Source organism: Magnolia sinica, chromosome 12, assembly GCF_029962835.1.
Source record: "Magnolia sinica isolate HGM2019 chromosome 12, MsV1, whole genome shotgun sequence".
In the NCBI taxonomy this organism is placed as follows: Eukaryota; Viridiplantae; Streptophyta; class Magnoliopsida; order Magnoliales; family Magnoliaceae; genus Magnolia; species Magnolia sinica.
The window spans coordinates 35915358-35933368 of NC_080584.1; the positions used below are offsets into that span (position 1 = coordinate 35915358).

General features: G+C 39.4%; 2 protein-coding genes across 5 annotated transcripts; both read left to right on the plus strand.

Moving 5' to 3' along the window:
- Positions 1-1413: 1413 nt before the first annotated feature.
- LOC131221228 (pentatricopeptide repeat-containing protein At3g20730) lies at positions 1414-16642 on the plus strand. 4 transcript variants are annotated; one of them, XR_009159117.1, is made up of 4 exons: positions 1414-2215; positions 2866-4186; positions 9090-9333; positions 14501-16642. XR_009159117.1 is itself a non-coding variant. In XM_058216424.1 (2 exons), exons 1-2 carry the CDS (start codon positions 1522-1524, stop codon positions 3954-3956), a joined length of 1785 nt encoding a protein of 594 aa, XP_058072407.1. In that variant the 5' UTR covers positions 1414-1521; the 3' UTR covers positions 3957-4187. The 4 variants fall into 4 exon arrangements, 1 of the variants encoding a protein (XP_058072407.1); XR_009159118.1 differs by having other exon boundaries at positions 14567-16642; XR_009159119.1 differs by lacking the exon at positions 9090-9333.
- LOC131220018 (pentatricopeptide repeat-containing protein At3g53700, chloroplastic-like) lies at positions 4641-16549 on the plus strand. Its single transcript, XM_058214993.1, has 10 exons — positions 4641-4712; positions 5090-5406; positions 5578-5689; positions 10996-11095; positions 14501-14559; positions 14669-14782; positions 15289-15503; positions 15966-16193; positions 16293-16409; positions 16519-16549. The coding sequence occupies exons 1-10, from the start codon at positions 4641-4643 to the stop codon at positions 16547-16549; spliced, it is 1365 nt and encodes a 454-aa protein (XP_058070976.1).
- Positions 16643-18011: the final 1369 nt, after the last annotated feature.

An 18011-nucleotide genomic window follows, 5' to 3' on the forward strand; every position in this document is an offset into this window, starting at 1 on the left:
CCCTCTGTCCATCGTTTTTACCTGATAATTTTAGTGCTTAAGCCAAAAGATGAAGCATATCCAAAGGTTAAGTGGACCACACCATAGGAAACAGTGTGAATTGAGCATCTATTGTTGAAAACTTCTTGTGGGCCACATAAGTTTTGGATCGAGCTTATATTTGTGTTTTCCCTTCATCCATGTCTGTAAGATCTTATGAATAGGTTGGATGGAAAGTAAACATTACTGTGGGGCCTGAAAGGCTTCAACGGTGAAAATCATTATTCTCACTGTTTACTTTAGTATGATCCACTTGAGATTTAGATATGCTTAAAATTTGGGATCAACCACTTAAATGAGCTGAAAAAATGGATGAATGGTGTGATTTTACTTAGTACGATAAGAGCGTACTGAGTAACATAGTACACAATTCGATTTCGTGGATATACAATAAATACATCAAGGAAGGGTGGGCGGGCTCTGCACTTAGGTGCCGCACCTAGGGGTGTACATCGGGCCGAACCGAGTCGAACTGGGCTTAACCCGGCCCGGCTCGGCCACCAGCCAAACCAGCTCGAACCGGTCACCGGGCCAACATGTCTAGCCCGAACCCGGCCCTGTCAGCAATTGGGCGAGTTCGGGCCAGTTTCGAACCCACGATTTGGACAGCCTTGATTTTTTGACTCTTCTCTATCTACTTCATGGGAAGAGCTTTGTCAGGTAACTTGAACGGCCTTGATTTTTGGGAAGGGCTTTTGTCATAAATTTTTAGGACTTTGCTCCATCTACAAAGAGACCCACAATTTGGACGGCCTGGAATGCTGTAAATGGTTAAGATAACTGGGTAACAATTTAGGAATATATATATATATATATATATATATATATATATATATATAGCGGAACGCTCACCTGCGAACCAGTTCGCACGGACTACCAACAAACCTTTTTGAGAACTCATCATATTTGATGATTATCGAAAATCTGAACAGTCCATATGAAGCAGAACCTCATGAAACCATCTGGTATCAAATTTTACTTTGAACCAAAACTTTGGTGGGCCATAAAAATGCAAAAAGTTTCTTCCCTTGATTTGAATTTCTCTTTACTATGGCCCACCAGAATATTAGATCAGGGTGAAAATTCACCTCCTAAGGTTTCGTGGGATTCTGCATCTTATGGACCGTTCGGATTTGACACTCATGACATGTGTGGAAAGGTGCGCACGTGCATAAGTGCGTAGGAGAGCATGCCTCTATATATATATATATATAGGCCGAGTTGGGCCGAACTGGAACCTATCCGAACTTGGCCCGAACTCAGTTTCGGGCTGAAGAAAATGGCCTGTCCCGACCCGAACTCAGTTCCGGGTCGGGCCGAGTCGAGCGAGTTAATCGGGCTGGCTACCCCGGTTCGTGTACAGCCCTAGCCGCACCTATTCCACTCCCCCGTTGGTTAGCGACTTGCATCTTTATACATTTGCGCCGTTGCTACGAAAGAAGACACTCCCGCGAGTGCCAGAAGGGCCACCGCGTGAAAGTCATGTCAGTTTCGGATCTTCTTTTCACTCAATGCAAGCTCGGCAGATTGAAACAAGCCTTCCAAACCCTCTCTTACCTCCACCCTCTCTCCCCCCCTCTCTCCCCCTCTCTCTATTCTTCCCTTTTGCAACTCTGCATCGATTCAAACGCAGAAAAAGAAGGCAGAGTCCTCTATCATCATCTTCTGCAAAATTGTTCTGTCTCGGATCTGCATCTAAACACCAAATTCATCGTATTCTACTCCAAAATCGGTGATCTTGATGCCGCTCGCCGAGTGTTTGATGGAATGCCTCAACGAAGTGTTGTTTCTTGGACTGCCCTCATATCAGGGTATTCTCGAAACGGGTATTTGAGGGAAGCTTTGGAACTTTTCTTGCTGATGCGTCAGTCAGGTTTTAAGGCTAATCAGTTTAGTTATGGGAGTGTTTTGCGGGCGTGTACGGGTTTACTGTGTATTAAAAGTGGGAAACAGATTCAAGGTTGTATTGAGAAGAGTCAATTTTGTGGAGATTTGTTTGTGCAGAGCGCTCTTGTTGACTTGCATTCGAAGTGTGGGAGGATTGAAGACGCAATCCATGTGTTTGAGAAAATGTTGCACAGGGATGTTGTTTGTTGGAATGCACTGATTGGAGGATGCACGGTTCAGGGGCTTGGAGATTTTGCGTTCAGGATGCTCCCTTCAATGCTGAGAGACGGTATTGATTGAATTCTTTGATTCAAATTTGTAAAATGTTTTGGTAGAGGAATGCTACTATGATATATAAGCTTGATGGAATTCCATGAAGTGCTGGCTAAAATATCTCATTACATGGCACGTGTATATGGTGGTAGGATCTACGGTTTGGCATATCATCATGTCTATGGACCATAACCCAAATAAAAGAAAGCGATCAGACTGTTAATAACCTAATGGTTTTATAGCTGAACTTGATGCGTTCCATCAGTCCTGTTACCCTGCTGGGTAGAGGAGGTTTGATGTCAGGTGGGCAGCCGGTTGTCAAACTTTTGCAAAAAAAATCATTAGAGCTCTGTTTTCAAAAGCTGAAACAAAGTGGCTGGGACAAGGCTGCATTCATGATGATTTTAGAATGTAGAAATTTATCTGAATAGTGCATAAATCAATGGAAACAAAAAGGTTAAAGTATCCTTTATCCAATTACCATTTCAACCTGTTGTCCAACACAACATATTTTTGAGAAGGCTTTCTTATGTGAGTTATTTTATTTTATTTTATTTAGATCAGTGTATTGCTATTGAATTGGATTGCTGGTTTTTGCAAGGTTTTTTATTTATTTATTTATTTATTTATTTATTTTTAAAGCATCTAATTATGGAAATTTTACAGGTATTATGCCTGATCATTTCACATTTGGGAGTGTCTTGAGGGGGTGCGGTGGAGTTAGAGCTCTTGTAAAGGTGACCCAGATTCATGGGTTTATTGTCCACTTGGGCTTTGAGTCTTATAGAGTTGTAATTGGCTCACTTATCGATGCTTATGGGAAATGTAAGAGTTTGAGTAGTGCGAGGCTTTTATATGATTCTATGCTTGAGAAAGATCTTATATCTAGCACTGCATTGATCACAGGATATGCACAAGAAGGAAGCCATTATAGTGGAGAGGCCTTGGAGCTTTTTAGTAAAATAAATCAGATGGGTATGGGAGTGGATGATATCATCATGTGCTCCATGCTCAACGTATGTGCCAATGTAGCATCATTAAGCTTGGGACAACAAATCCATGCTCATGCACTCAAGAACCGTCTCAATCATGATGTAGCTTTGGGTAATGCTCTTATTGACATGTATGCCAAGTCAGGAGAAATTGAGGATGCTCGTCGTGCTTTTGATGGGATGCAAGAGAAAAATGTGATTTCGTGGACTTCATTGATGGTGGGATATGGAAAGCATGGTTATGGAAAAGAAGCGATCTTGCTCTTCGAGATGATGGAAGATAAAGGGTTGAAACCAAATGATGTTACATTCTTGTCTCTCCTCTTTGCTTGTAGTCATACGGGCTTGACTAACGAAGGATGGGATTGCTTTAATTCCATGGTTATCAAGTATAATATTCAACCTAGAGCTGAACATTATTCTTGCATGGTTGATCTCCTTGCACGTGGAGGTCAGTTAAAAGAAGCATATGATCTGGTAAGCAAGATGAATGTCAAACCTAATGCCTCACTTTGGGGTGCTGTGCTTGGGGCTTGTAGAATATATGGTAACAAATCGCTTGGAGAAATAGCTGCAGCACATCTATTTGATTTGGATCCGATGAATCCTGTAAATTATGTCGTGCTAGCTAACATATATACTGCAGCTGGTTTGTGGGAAGATGCGTGGAACACGAGGAAAATGATGGAAGAGAGATGTATAAAGAAGGAGCCAGGATATAGTTGTATTCAGTTTACCAAGAAGAGGATAGCTCTTCTTCTTTGAAACAAGTTGTCAGTACACAAAATTTCTTTCAGAGATTGATATTTCCCAATGAGCATAGTGACAACAAACTCATATTGTTGAATTATATCTCTTAATATGGAATATGGTGAATTTGTGGAGCAATCAGAAAGATTACATGATTTTGTGCCTTAATAGTCTAAAAAAGACATAGTGAGAGTCTGCCAACACACTTTATTGATGCTGCGCGCTCTTGTTTTCCTCATGTTCAGGTATGCTTTCATCTAGGAGCCTATTTAGTTTAACAATTCATCTTTATTCTTTTTTCCTTTTTCCTTTTTTTTTTTTTTTTTCTTCTTCTTCTAGATATTGGTCTTTAATTTTGGATGCTTCTGACCTGGTAAAATTACCTCGATTTTTTATTCTATTTGGATTCTGCCAGCTCCTTACCTCTATAGGGATTGTTAACAATGTTTCCAAACCTTTTGAATGCCATGTGGGGTGCCCAATCATCAATCACGACCGTTCATTCAATAGTACTATGGGGGACAAGTCCTGGTGCAAGAACACCAATTAGATGATTCTAACCCTTTGAGTGGCGCCAATTTGTTACAACTGTCTATTGTTCACGAACCATTAATCACATGGTTAGAATCATCAAACCAAACTTCTTTGAAATTATTAGATTTGTCCAATGGCGGATTGTCGATCCACCTGTAACGGAAGATGAGGGAGAATATGTCGGATCTTACCGGATGTGTCTCACGTCACCAGAAAATGGGTTTGCTTACTTCACAGGTGAAGGATGAGTTTACTAGAAACTCTTCTCTTCGACTTGAATTCCCCACAGAAAATCATGTGGATTATAATCATCTCTCTAAATTCTCTTAGCTTTCTTGATTTATGGAGATGAATTATGACAATTTTTATAATTGCATTAAAGTGGGTTGGAGTTACCAACCACTGAATTTCCATTCAATCCCAGCTTAAACATGGGTGGTTGAGTGGTAAAAATCCATTTCTGGCTTGAAACGTTCATCTAAACAGTAGTATATGATATTCCATCGAGCCATCACCTCGTATGGTTTACAATGATCGAGGAAGACCACTATGTGTACGTCAAACGGTCCGGGTAGAGTTTTTTGATCCTATTTCTATATGTTGATGGCATTCAGTTTGTCGAAAATTGCAGGGAGATGATTGTCGTCGCTCAGAAATGGTTGTCTTCTAATTTTGAAATGAAGGACATGAGCAAAGCATCCTTTGTGCTCGGGATCAAGATCCAAAGGGATCGCTCTAAAAGACTTCTTGGTCTCTCTCAAGAGACTTATATCAAGAAAGTGCTCGAGCGCTTTCGGATGCAAGGTTGCAAATCTATCGACACTCTTGTCGAGAAGAGTCATGGGCGTAGTCTCAATCTCTATTGTAAGATGGATACAGAAAGAGTTGATATAACGCGCATTCCATACGCAAGTGCAGTTGTTAATCTGATGTACGCTATGATGTGTACTCGATTGGACATTTGTTTTGTAGTGGGGTTGGTGAGTCGTTATCAAAGTAACCCAGGACTGGCTCATTGGAGGGTTGTTAAAAGAATATTCCGATACTTGCGTGGGACTGCAGATTACATGCTATGCTACCACGGACAAATTTTCATTTACAGGGATACTGTAATGCAAATTGGGGTAGCAATTTGGACGAGCACAAATCTACTTCTGGATATGTGTTCTTACTCGGTGGCGGGGCCATTTCTTGGAGTAGTAAAAAGTAGCCCTGTATTGTGCTTTCTACCATAGACTTGGAATATATTGTGGGTTGCTCTTCCATTCAGGAAGTTATATGGTTAAGGTTCCTTTGGCATTTGCAATGTGTACCGCATGCAGATGACCCCCTTAGATTGCATTGTGATAGCATGCAGACCATTGCTTATGCAAAGGATCCTAAATATTATGACAAATCGAAGCACATCCAAATTTGCTATCACTACGCTTGAGATATGGTGGCGAAGAAGAAAGTGGTCTTGACACATGTACCTACTGGAGAGATGGTTGCTAAATTGCTTATTAAGCTGATCGCCCGAGATGTTTTTCAGACTCACATCAAGAGTCGAGGTTTTCCTAGGCAGTGTTTTCAGTAGCGCTCGTAGCATAGCGTAGCTAAAACGCTCCGTAGCGTATGCTGGTAGCATAGCTCCCTGGTAACGTAAGCTACGAGGCACACACTTTATGCTACAGAGCATGTAGCGTATGCTACCTAAAATCTCATTTTTTAAAAGTTTTTCTTCTATTCTAGTTCAATACCTATTTTAAAATGGTGGTGACTCATCCCCATCACACGTGGCACTACATTAAGTCAATCTAGACTAACTAAATTGTGGTCCATATTGTGGATAGAGCACTTAGATCAATCCAAACCATCCAAATTGTGGTCCATATTGTGAATTTGTGATGTTTCAAAAAGAGAAGAAGTCACACTTAGGGATGTCTGAAGGCAAAGAGACAGAGGGGTTTTGCCTGGAAATTTGTGGTTGGCGATTCAAATTCGCAGTAAAAAACTCATAGGAATTATGCATTGTGTAAATTTTATCATATTTTTCTATTAGTTTAATTAAAAAATATTGAGTATAGTGTAGCTTATGCTACAAGCTATGTAACTTATGCTACACGCTATAGAGGGCCAAACGCTATGCTATACGCTACGTGCTTTTTAAAACACTATTCATAGGATGTGATTTTGTGACATGGACACTTTAATACATTTTCTTTTGTCAGCTTATTTATATTCAGACCTATGTGTGTATATTAACGGTTCTTCTATTTACGTTTATGGATGACACATTGTGGGTACACACATTTGTTGCATCCTTTTATGTGAGATATGGATTGAGATACATCACCAGGCAAAGTGATGCAGGACCGATGCATGGACTAAGTAACATATGAGATGAAATAGCCGAATTAAGATATTTAACAAAAACACAAACATCGCTATATTCATCACAAATATCAAGAAAATCAAAAGAAAATCACGCATAATCCTGGCCTAAGCTACCAACATCATAACATAAGATCATTGAATAAAAAAGAACCTAGGATCTAATGGATGTAGAGACATCCAATTAGCATAGGGTATAGTCTATTTCAAAATAGGAAACCTAATACAACATAGGGTGAGAAGTAGGGTTTGGGTAATTTGGGCAAGTAGGAAAATTATGAATTTTAGGTTTAGGTTTAGGGTTAGGGTTTCGGGGATAGAAGAAAGGGGTTTTGATAATGATGGTGGGAAACCAAAAGGGATAGGTGGGATTCACACGTGTGGCCATATGGTCACACGTGTGGCGTAGGAGGATGAGTTTAGGTCGGTTAGGGTTTGGATTGTGGACAGGTCTGGGAAGGTTGTGTTTGGGAGAAGATGAAGATCTGTGATGGGGAGAATAAAGAACCTGAAGAAAATACCTGGATGGGGAAGAAAAGAGAAGATGGTGTGGGGACAAATGGAGACTTCACCCCTCTGTTGATGAAGATTAGTCTTGCACTAATCTTCCTTCCAAATCGCGTAGAAGTATCTTCAAATGGCATGAAGATGGGAGAAGAAAGCAAGAGTTTTTCACTTAAAAAAAAAAATCACAAAATCCAATGGGAGAGAGGTTGTGTATCTCACATGACGACCGCGTTGGTGTATTAGTTGCGAGTAGAATGAGATATGTGATCACTATATAACTGCAATTGATCATACTTGCATATCGCCTTGAATTGGGTTTGAAATGAGGTCCATTTTTGGACCGAATATGATCGTTCCCACTAGGGTCATTCAGCTCGAATAAGTCGGATGTGAGACTTAATTTGGACACTTATGAGAGATACTGAGTTGAGTGGTTCAGACAAATCGCCCGAACGATTGCTGTGTTAAGATTTGTATAGTGTGGAGGTTGACGTACTTCTTTTAGGAGCTCCACTGTAACATGCATTCATACGACATGTGCTAAAGATGACCAAAATACCTACAGTGGATGGAGAATTGATATGAGTTTCTCCTCTGTGTGAGAAAATCGGTGTATAGGTGACTCTTGTGCCCATATGACTGTGGGCTATGCCTTGAAGTGAAAGCCTAATTTTGCTACTCTAGCTTGTTTTCCAAAGACCAGGTAGAAAATGGTATAACAGAGAGTCTAGGAAAGCGATCAGGCCAAGGTGGATGGATAGGAGCGCTTCGCGAAGGTTATCTGGTTTCGTACATTACAAATTTATGTGCGCGAGCATGATGAGTTCATGGCCGGCCAACGTGTTCCTCAACGCGTTCGAACTCATGGCTGTGAAGAAGTATTGGAAATTTACTCAAGTTGAGAGTATCCTCGAGAGGTTAGTGTATATCTAGTTTGCTGCAACCAAGACAAGTCTGGGGCATGTTAGTGTTGCGGAAATTGAGAAGTATTATGCCAAGTAATGGAGACTTGGTATAATTACTTTCTTATGTGGTTATGCACATCATTGGTCGCATACTGCATTTCGTGGTATGAAAACTTCTTTCACCACTTGTGATACAGTTAACAGTTGGGTTGGTGCCCGACTTGTCCGAGTGGGAGATGAAAGGCGTAATGTCTTAGTGGGCCCCATCTATGTTTAAGTTAGGATTGAATGGGAATTCAGTGATTGGTAACTCCAACCCATTTTAATGCAGTTATAAAAACTGTCATAATTCATCTCCATAAATCAAGAAGGTTGAGAGAATTTAAAGAGATGATTGTAATCCACACGATTTGTTGTGTAGAATTCAAGTTGGAGAGGAGAGTTTTTAGTAAACTCATCATTCACCTGTGAAGTGAGCAATCCAGTAAGATCCGACATATTCTCCACCATCTTCTGTTGCGGGTGGATCGACGATCCATCATCGGACGAATCTAACAAAAATCATAAGCATTACAAAGTGGGATCTATTGGGTAGATTTTTCAAGATGATGATTGGAAGCGGGAGTCTGCCAACATACTTTACTCCATGCTGCACGCTCCTATTTTCCTCATGTTCAGGCATCCTTTCATCTAGGAGCCTCTTTAGTTTAACAGTTAATCTTTCATCTTATTTCTTTCTTCTAGATATTGGTCATTATTTCTGGACTTCTATGACCTAATAAATTCCCTTTTTTAAAAAAATAAAAAAAAATAAAATAAATTCTATTAGGGTTTTGCGTACATCCTTACCTTTATGGCTACATGCAAAGAGAGAGAAGGTCACCAATGGTTGGCAACCCATTGACACTTTTTCCAGTTTTGTGGTGCACTAGAGTGTTGAATCTGGCTGTTCTTTGGGAGACGGTGCAACAAATGTATGGATTGGATGTTAAACAATCATGACAAACGGCCCCACATAGCCTTTGTTGGATCAGATCATTGTGCTTGCTACTTGTCCACAAAAAAAGGAGCAGGTAAGCTCTAAGCCTTCCATTGACACGACAAGAATCCAAGCTGTCGGTTGATAAGCACAAATTTCTAGAAATACCACCAATCTATATTGAAAATATCATTTACTGTCCTGTAGAATCTCAAATGCCATGGCTCTCCTATGACTAATTGCATAGGCAAAAATGTCCTTGGCTTGTGGGTTATTTATAGTAGAGATATATGTTTTCTTCTTCAGTTGACTTTTATTTCCAGGGCTCTGGGTGACAATTCCTTCTTTGACAATCGTAATTCAAGTTATGTTTGATTTCTTTAGCTAAGCTTGTCTTGTTCACAACAACAACAAATGGGCTTTTACTTTTATTGAGTGCATGTTTTCCTATAAAGGTGGATTAAAGTATTGAGGAATTATACCATGCTCAGCCTGGGTTACTTAGCATTTTTCACTTGGCCAGAACTCAATATAGGAGGTGCACCTTTCAGTGATTCATGCTGTTGATCTGATGGCCCCGTCAGATGAATGGTGCTGCTTAAAACTCTCTATTGGACAATCCTATCCATCAGATAACTAGCCTGCAAATGGACTGGCAGTTTAAAGAGAATTATGTAGCCAATGGTCAATATGCAATGGTGAAAGGTTGAGAATCTGGCAGCAGAGTTGGTCTATTGAGGAGAATTTGAGAAAATTGATCATCCACTGTGGGTCCCACGATAATTATGATGAGAACCACTAATTAGTTCCTATCATTGATTAAGTATTTGATGAAGAGATCTGCTGAAATTTCTTATTGGGGAAATGATAAGCATACTGGCGGGGCGAGGACTGGCTAATAACAAGTTTTAAGGATATGATACAAGCAGTGAAACTTCCTTGAGGAAGAACAAGCATGTACATTATTTGTTGTTATCTCAGATTTTCTTTTCTAGTAATAAACATCATGTAACGAAAGCCTACTGACCACTTAACTTAGCTGACAGCCGAAGCCAAGATCCTTTGAATTCAAGATATGGAGACCCCCCACACTCCCATATTGATGGGAGCTCAATTATGGGGTTAGTGTAGTGTAACAAACACGTACATTATTTGTTGTTATCTTAGATTTTTTTCTTTTCTTTTTCTAGTGATGAACAACATGTAACCACAACCTTTTGACCACTTAGCTTACGTGACAGCCGAAGTCGAGATCCTTGAACCCCCGGCCCCGGCCCCTCTCTCACATATTGATGGGAGCTCCCCATCCTTCCCAAGTGCTGGGAGCCCAATTCTGGGGCTGGTGTAGTGCTAAGGGTTGAGCAAGGTGCTATTGTTGTTGTTGGACCTGCTATAGACGAGCAAAGTAGCTTAATCCCAATGCGATAACGTCAAGGCAGACATGCTAGCAAACCTTACTATAGCACGGCACAACCTATGGGCACTTTGCTTCAGGTTAAGATTGAGGAGCAACAATTCTTACTACCACTCGAATTAATCGATGAGACCATCTCGGCGAGACCAATTTCTTGCCTCAAGACAGAAATCTGCGAAATTAATGATTGACAACAACCCTTCATCGACTACATCAAGTTCGGGAGTCTCCCTGCTAACTTCAACTAGAAGGCAAAGATTCGACGATGAGCCAACCACTTCACTTTGCATAATGATATTCTCTATCATTGCTCTTACGATAGTGTTCTTATGTGCTTCTTAGACAAGCAGGAGTTCAAACATGTTCTACGGGAAGCTCCTTCAGGAGAATACGGTGGTCACCAGGCTGATCCCAACTAGTATCCATGTGTCAGATGCACGAGGTACTACTTCACTTGATGACAATGATCACCGGCGCAATGCACTTCGCGAAGCATTGTCACTAGTGCAAAATTCATAGATACATCACCATGTCTCTCTAGGGGATCTACTCTAGACTGTTGCCTTTTGGCCGTTTGCTGCTTGGGGCCTCGACATCATTGGTCCCATCAACCTGATGTCATCTTGTGGTTATCAGTATATATTGGCTGCCACGGATTGCTTCTCAAGTGGGCTCACATTCAAGCAACTGATCGTCGTCGCTCACAAAATGGGTGGCAAATTCGATGCCACATGAGTTGGACCATCTGTGATTTAAGAGTTATATTCCAACGGAGGCTGAGTCTCTGACCAAGATGATATTGTGTCGGCTTGCCCATCAGTGGATGGTTCCTAAAAAGATACTATTCGTGAGCGTATGCTTTAACAACTTACAAGCCTAAATTGTGATGTACTTTAGCAACACATGAGAATAAATTGGATGCGCTCCCACAACTTACAAGCCTAAATTGTGGTATGTTCCCGCAACTTAAGATCTTAGACAATGTAACATTGTCACACTCCAAAGTTGCAAACAATCCTAAACTGCAGCAACACCCCAATCATCACACGTCCTCCATGTATCCTTCCATTATTCCCCAACGGAGATGTCATGCTCCTAAGCCCTGCATAAGCTTAAACTGCTGTAGTATACAACGATCGTTTGGTCACTGTTGTATTACCTAATTGATGCGAGATATCAACACCATGCTCTGAGGCCCTTCATGAACCTAAAATATTGCAGGATACGACCAAACCCTGATCCTCGCCGAATTCCCTAGCGGATATCAACAACATCGTCCTGGCCATCCTTCTGCTACTTGTGGTTTCTCCCATCACTCTACAACGAATCCCAAAGAAGAGGTACCTATAGCCACCCCTAGCTAATTTCCAATGCAACTACACCTTGTTCCACCATAGAGTAATCCCAAGAGGATCTCTTGGTCAATGTTGTCAGATGGCATATGTGATCTCGGGCGATCACTTGTGTGTGATCGTTTATGCGATCACACACACACATATATTTTTTGAAAAATAAAAAAATAAAAAAGGTGAAAAACACGAAAAATTAAGGAAAAATCTACAAAATTAAGATAAGATTTATTATTTAATTATTATAAGCAATCCATTTTTTTATTTTTATTTTTTTAAAAAAATCTATTTCATTATAATTTGTGTAATTAATAGTTAATACCTAAGCTACATAAGTATAATAATCAATAAGTCACATTTAACACTAAGTCATATTTTAAGTTCTGATTCATTAATAAGGAACAAATAATAACAAGTCAACAACTTATTAAAAATTAATTAATTAAATTTTTTTATTTTTTATTTTTATATTGAGAAATGAAATCTTAAAGACTGATGAGTTACAACCTAAAAGTTCTAATTTGTTAAATACAAACTACAAGTTACAACTTATAAGTTACAAAATACAAATTTACAACTTACAAGCTTACAAATTACAATTTAGATACCTAAGAACTTATACTACTATATACATTGATTCCTCTCCCATTATGCACATTACCACCACCATCATCGTCGGAGTCATCTCCTTCTTCAACGTATACTTTGTCTTCTTCTGTTTCTTCGTAATCGGTTCGCACAAGTTGCTCATCCATGTCCAATGGTCGATCATCTTCTTTTTGTACATCTTCAATCTCATTCTCATCTTCTTAGCCTTGACTGCTACTATGCCTCGTGTTACTGCTCATCTCTCCTCTGTTGTTGAGATAAAAACTTTCACTAGGTGTCGATCCAAAAGTGGCATTTTTGACTTGTCCTATGGACCACACCATGGGAAACAATGGTGATTGAATGCTCACCATTAAAATTGTCCTAAGGCCCACCGTAATGCGTATTTGCTATCCAATCTGTTGATAAGGTCACACAGACCCAGATGAAGGGAAAGCACATATATCAGTTTGATTCAAAATGGTTGTGCCCATAATAAGTTTTCAATGGTCAGTCACCACCGTTTCTTGTGGTGTGGTCCACTTGAGATTTGGATTTGCTTCATTCGTAGGCTTGTGCCCTTAAACGAACTAGCAAAATGGATGGACAACATGGATATATAATACATAGATCAAGCAGGGCCGCACCATGTTGGCTGAGGGTGGGCTGCACCTAATCCTCTCCCCCCTTAGGTGTTTGTCCATTGTTTTGTATGATGTTGGTGGCATCCCATCATCATGTGAGGCTAGCTTGATCTGTAGTTTGGATGGCATACACAGTTGCACAACACGGTCGACCCTACAGAGGCAGTTGAATAATTTTTGCATGTTTACTAAGTGATGCTTGCTGCCTTCTTTTTTTTCCTCCCTCTAGCACTTCAAAAGGCAACTATGTATATTTGTTTACTGATATGTGTTTTGTGTGTGTGTGTGTGTGTGTGTGTGTGTGTGTGTGTGTATTGTTGATGATTTATGATATTGGTTGTCAGATTTTGCTATGGTAGTTTAGTGATACTTGACTTAGAAACATGTGGATATAATTGTTTTGGGTTGATTATGAGCTTGTTTGGATTTTGATACCTTGTTCTATATGCTTTTACGTGAAAAATCATGGATTTTTTTCTCTATAGTCCCGTTTTATTTTTTTGCTATTTTATATGCGTACCATTGAATATGGGTACTTTCATTATTTCCATAAGAAGAAGAAGAAGAGGAGGAGGAGGGTGAGGAGGAGGAGGAAGAAGAGAAGAAGCAGAAGCAGAAGAAGAGGAAGAGGAAGAAGAAAGAGTGTCAGTCTTGAGAAACTGAGGAAAAGTGGGAAAATAAAGTGGGCATAACAAATGTGGGTGATGGTCATGAGTTGAATCTGGCGGAGAGTGAGAGAAGAAAAAAAGAGCATAAAAATGTGGGTGTTGAAATCTGACCCCAACTTATTTGGTAGGTTCTCTGTAATTAAGCCATAAAAGGGTGGTTTTTTTTTTTTTCCCTCTCTTTTTAATAAAAATCTCTATTAAGCGTTCCAAGGAATCTATGTTTTCTTAACAATCCAATTTTTAAAGATTGTGCATCCAACCTAGGTCTAGAAGTTTGGAACCTGATAACTTTCCGAGGCCTTTTATGGATTTCTTCATGTTTTTGTTGTTTTAATGGTAATTGTGGGGTAAAGAAGATTTGTGATTTAGGTTGTCTTTTGAGTCTAATACTAAGGAATGGTTTTGCTGCTTCTACCAATTTAGGTGCTGTTTTTATGTTGATCATGGTAAAAAGATGATTAATGATTCAGGTTCTCTGTAGGATCTAGGAATCAGAATGCTGTCTATATAGATGTTTGAATGAAACCTTACAAGCTTTCTAGGCTTTTTTGCTTCTGTTACTGATTTGTGTATTTTCTGTTTTCATTGTTAATTGCAGGAAAAAAGATTATTAGTTATCCAGGTCGTCTTTATGATCTGAAAATTGACCATTCTATGGTAGTAGGTTCATGCTTATTAAGGAGTATTTCTTCTTCTTCCTTAATCCAAAACTTCTATGTGAGGAAGCAGAGTTATCGACTCTGAGTAATGAGGAGATGGTTTTCAGTGCAATATGTGTGAATCTGAGGCAGAAGAGATGGGGATTCTTAGGACAGATTTCTTCAATGTTGACGAATTCATTGGCGGATTCGGTGATTCAGCAGTTTCAAAGGTCTCTGCGGTTAGCATTGGATTTCTTCAATTTGGTTGGGCTGCAAAAGGGTTTTTTCACATAGCTTGGAGTCTTATTCTACCTTAGTTCACGTGTTGGTTATTTCAAGGAGGTCTGAGGATGCGCTGTCCCTGATGAGATTTTAATGCAGAAAAAGGGTGTTTCTGCTGTGGCTATCTTGGAAACATTGATTGATACTTGTGATATCTGTGCCTTGAGTTGAGCTGTCTTTGATGCATTGGCTAGAGCTGCTACTCAAGTCAGGGCTAGTGAAGATGTTTATGTGGTAATCAAGCCCAGGATGGAAGGCTATGGGATCTCAATTCATGCTTGGAATAACTTCTTGCATCATCTTTGGAAGCTGAATGATAGTGGTAGGTTTTGGAAGATGTACAGGGAAATGTTCTTGAGAGGGTATGTAGAAAACATGAGTACATTCAATTTATTGGATGTTGAAGAGTGGAATTATGCCCAATGTTGTTACTTTCAACCTGCTTATTGATGGATGTTGCAAGATTGGTGATGTTGATCTTGCTTTTGATATGCTGAAGAAGATGGAGGTCATGTCAGGGAATCATGTAAAACCCAATTGCATTACTTATAGCTACCTCATTAATGGATTCCGCAAAGCTGGAAAGGTGGCAGTTGCTGAAGAATTTTGGGAAGACATGCAAAAAGTGGGGATTGAGCCAAATGTATGGACATGTGACTATGATCAATGGGTACGAGAGTGATGGGAGGATGGAAGAGGCTTTTTGGTTGTGCGATAAGGATAAAGGTCTAATGCCAAATGCCGTTGTATATAACTCCGTAATCAATTGACTATTCAAGCAAGGAGAATTAGAAGAAGTGTGTTTTCTATTATCAAACCAAAACTTACTAAAAATAGTAAAAACTGAAATAAACGGGAAATTCGACCGTCAATCTGATTGAAAATCGCAAATTTGGCATTGGCAACCTGGCGTAGCTGGGTTGGTTTGATAAAGTAACTTGTCCTACCCCAAAATCATATATGATATGTCGAGTAACTCATTCTGGTTTGCGAGATATGTCTGTTTTAAGGTTCTGACAGTCTTGACGACTTCTGCCTCCGACCGGGCCTTCTCTGATCCATCTTGGACACAAAAGTGTCCGCGACCTGCTCTACATCAGTATTCATCCTGACCAAATAACAGTCTATTCTTACATGTAGTTGCTGCAAAAATGGACCCATGAAAGACTCTTTGAAATATTTTAACATGATTATAGAAGACAAGGACCTTGTTAAAGATGTTGTTCCATACAATATTCTCATTAATTATCTATACAAGAACAGGAATATCGAAGGAGGGAAGCAACTACTGAGCAGTATGTTTACCCGAGGACTGATCCCTGACCTGGTTACATACAGCACGTTGATTGATGGGTACTGTAAGGAGGGGTAAATAGTTGATGCACTTGAAATTTATGATGGAATGGGGAAGGCTAGGCAAATGCCAAATTTGGTAACATACAATTCTATCATTAACGGTCTTTTCAGGGAGTCATCTGTGGGCACCACAAGGGTTGTGTTGGATGAGATGCGGAGCAGTTTACTAGTAGATGTTATAACCTTCAACACTTTGCTAAATGGTTATTTCAGCATTCAAAAGATTGGGTATGCATTTTCTTTATGGCATGAGATGAGACAGTTTGAGACTTTAGCAAATGAAGTAACTTGCAATATTTTGATTAAATTTTTGTGCAAGTTTGGGTGTATTCAACAGGCAAAAGAGCTATGAAGGTGATGTTGGATAGGGGCCTTGTTCCTGATTGTATTACTTATACAATTCTTATTACCGAGTTCAAAAAGAATTGCAATGCACATGAAGTAGTTGAGTTACACGATCATATGATACTTAGAGGAGTAATTCCTAATGAATATACATATAATGCCATTCTCTGCTCCTCTTGTTCAGGTAGAAAGTACAAAGATTCAAATATGAAAATATCCACTGAGATTTAACATACTTGGGCATGCATGTTTTTGGAGCAGTGGTGTTACTGAGCTGATCATAATGTTGTCCATTAAAAAAGTGACTGGGTCATGGTTGGAATATTCTGCCAATGCAGCAGATGATCTTCTTGTCATTATTCTTCAATGTTCATATGGATGCCCCCCCTGTAATATTGCCAAAATGGAAGACTCTTTCTATTACCAATGACTAGGCATCTTGGTTGATTACCATCTTAAAATTTTGAAAATGGGTATGTTTGTTATAGTTTTGCCTCTACTCTCACATCAATCGGAGATATGTTCTTCATTTTTGTAGGATATGTTCTTCATTTGTGTAGCTCTTGATACTAGATGTGTACATTATATTGTTTGTACTTTGACCAATCATGGTATTCTCTTAAACAATAAATCAAATAAACAATAAAATTCAGATTTCAAACTAAATCACAATCCCACATTAAACTAAACCATATAAAACATAAATTTCAAAGGATCAATGGAAAGTAGAACTTCCACTTTAGCATAGGCTTAGGTCTAATTCAAAGGGGCTGATTTGGTCTTTCTAGAGTTAAGGATATTTGAATCTAGGGTTAGGGTTTGATTATATAAGGTTATGGATTTGAAAGGAATTAGGGCTTTGGAAGGATTTGAGAATTTAGGATTTTATATGGAATTGAAGATTAGGGTTTCATAGGGAATTGGGGACTAGGGCTTGGGGAAAAATAAGAGAACTAGGGCTTGGGAATTAGGGTTTTAGGATAGGGTTTAAGGGATATGAAGATGAATTGAACAAAAGGAAGAAAAATGGAGAGAGGGGGCTGATTGTACGATTGTTCGGCCTTGTCCATACAACCAAACGAACTAACTAATATGGACAGGTAGTCTATACATGTAGGGGTTGATGGTGATGGGTTGGGTTGGGTTGGGTTGGGTTGGGTTGGGTTTGGTGGAGTGAGGAATAAGAAAAGTTGGGTTTGGGGCAGTGCGTTTAGGTTTAAAATGAAGGAGTAAAGTGATTTAGGGTTTGGAGATGAAAAGTAGACAAAAAGAAGGATTTGAGAAGAAGATGACAAAGAGAAGAGAGACATTTTTAAAGAGAAACAAAGATGATAGATTAGGCTACACACTTTGGCATCACACCATCAATCTCTATTCACAAGAGATTTTCTATCTCAAAGCAAGAAAGAGTTTTTATTTATTCAAAACGTTCAATAATTGGCTAGGGCTGGTTGTCCAAGCATTTTATTGTCTCAAGGACTTTTT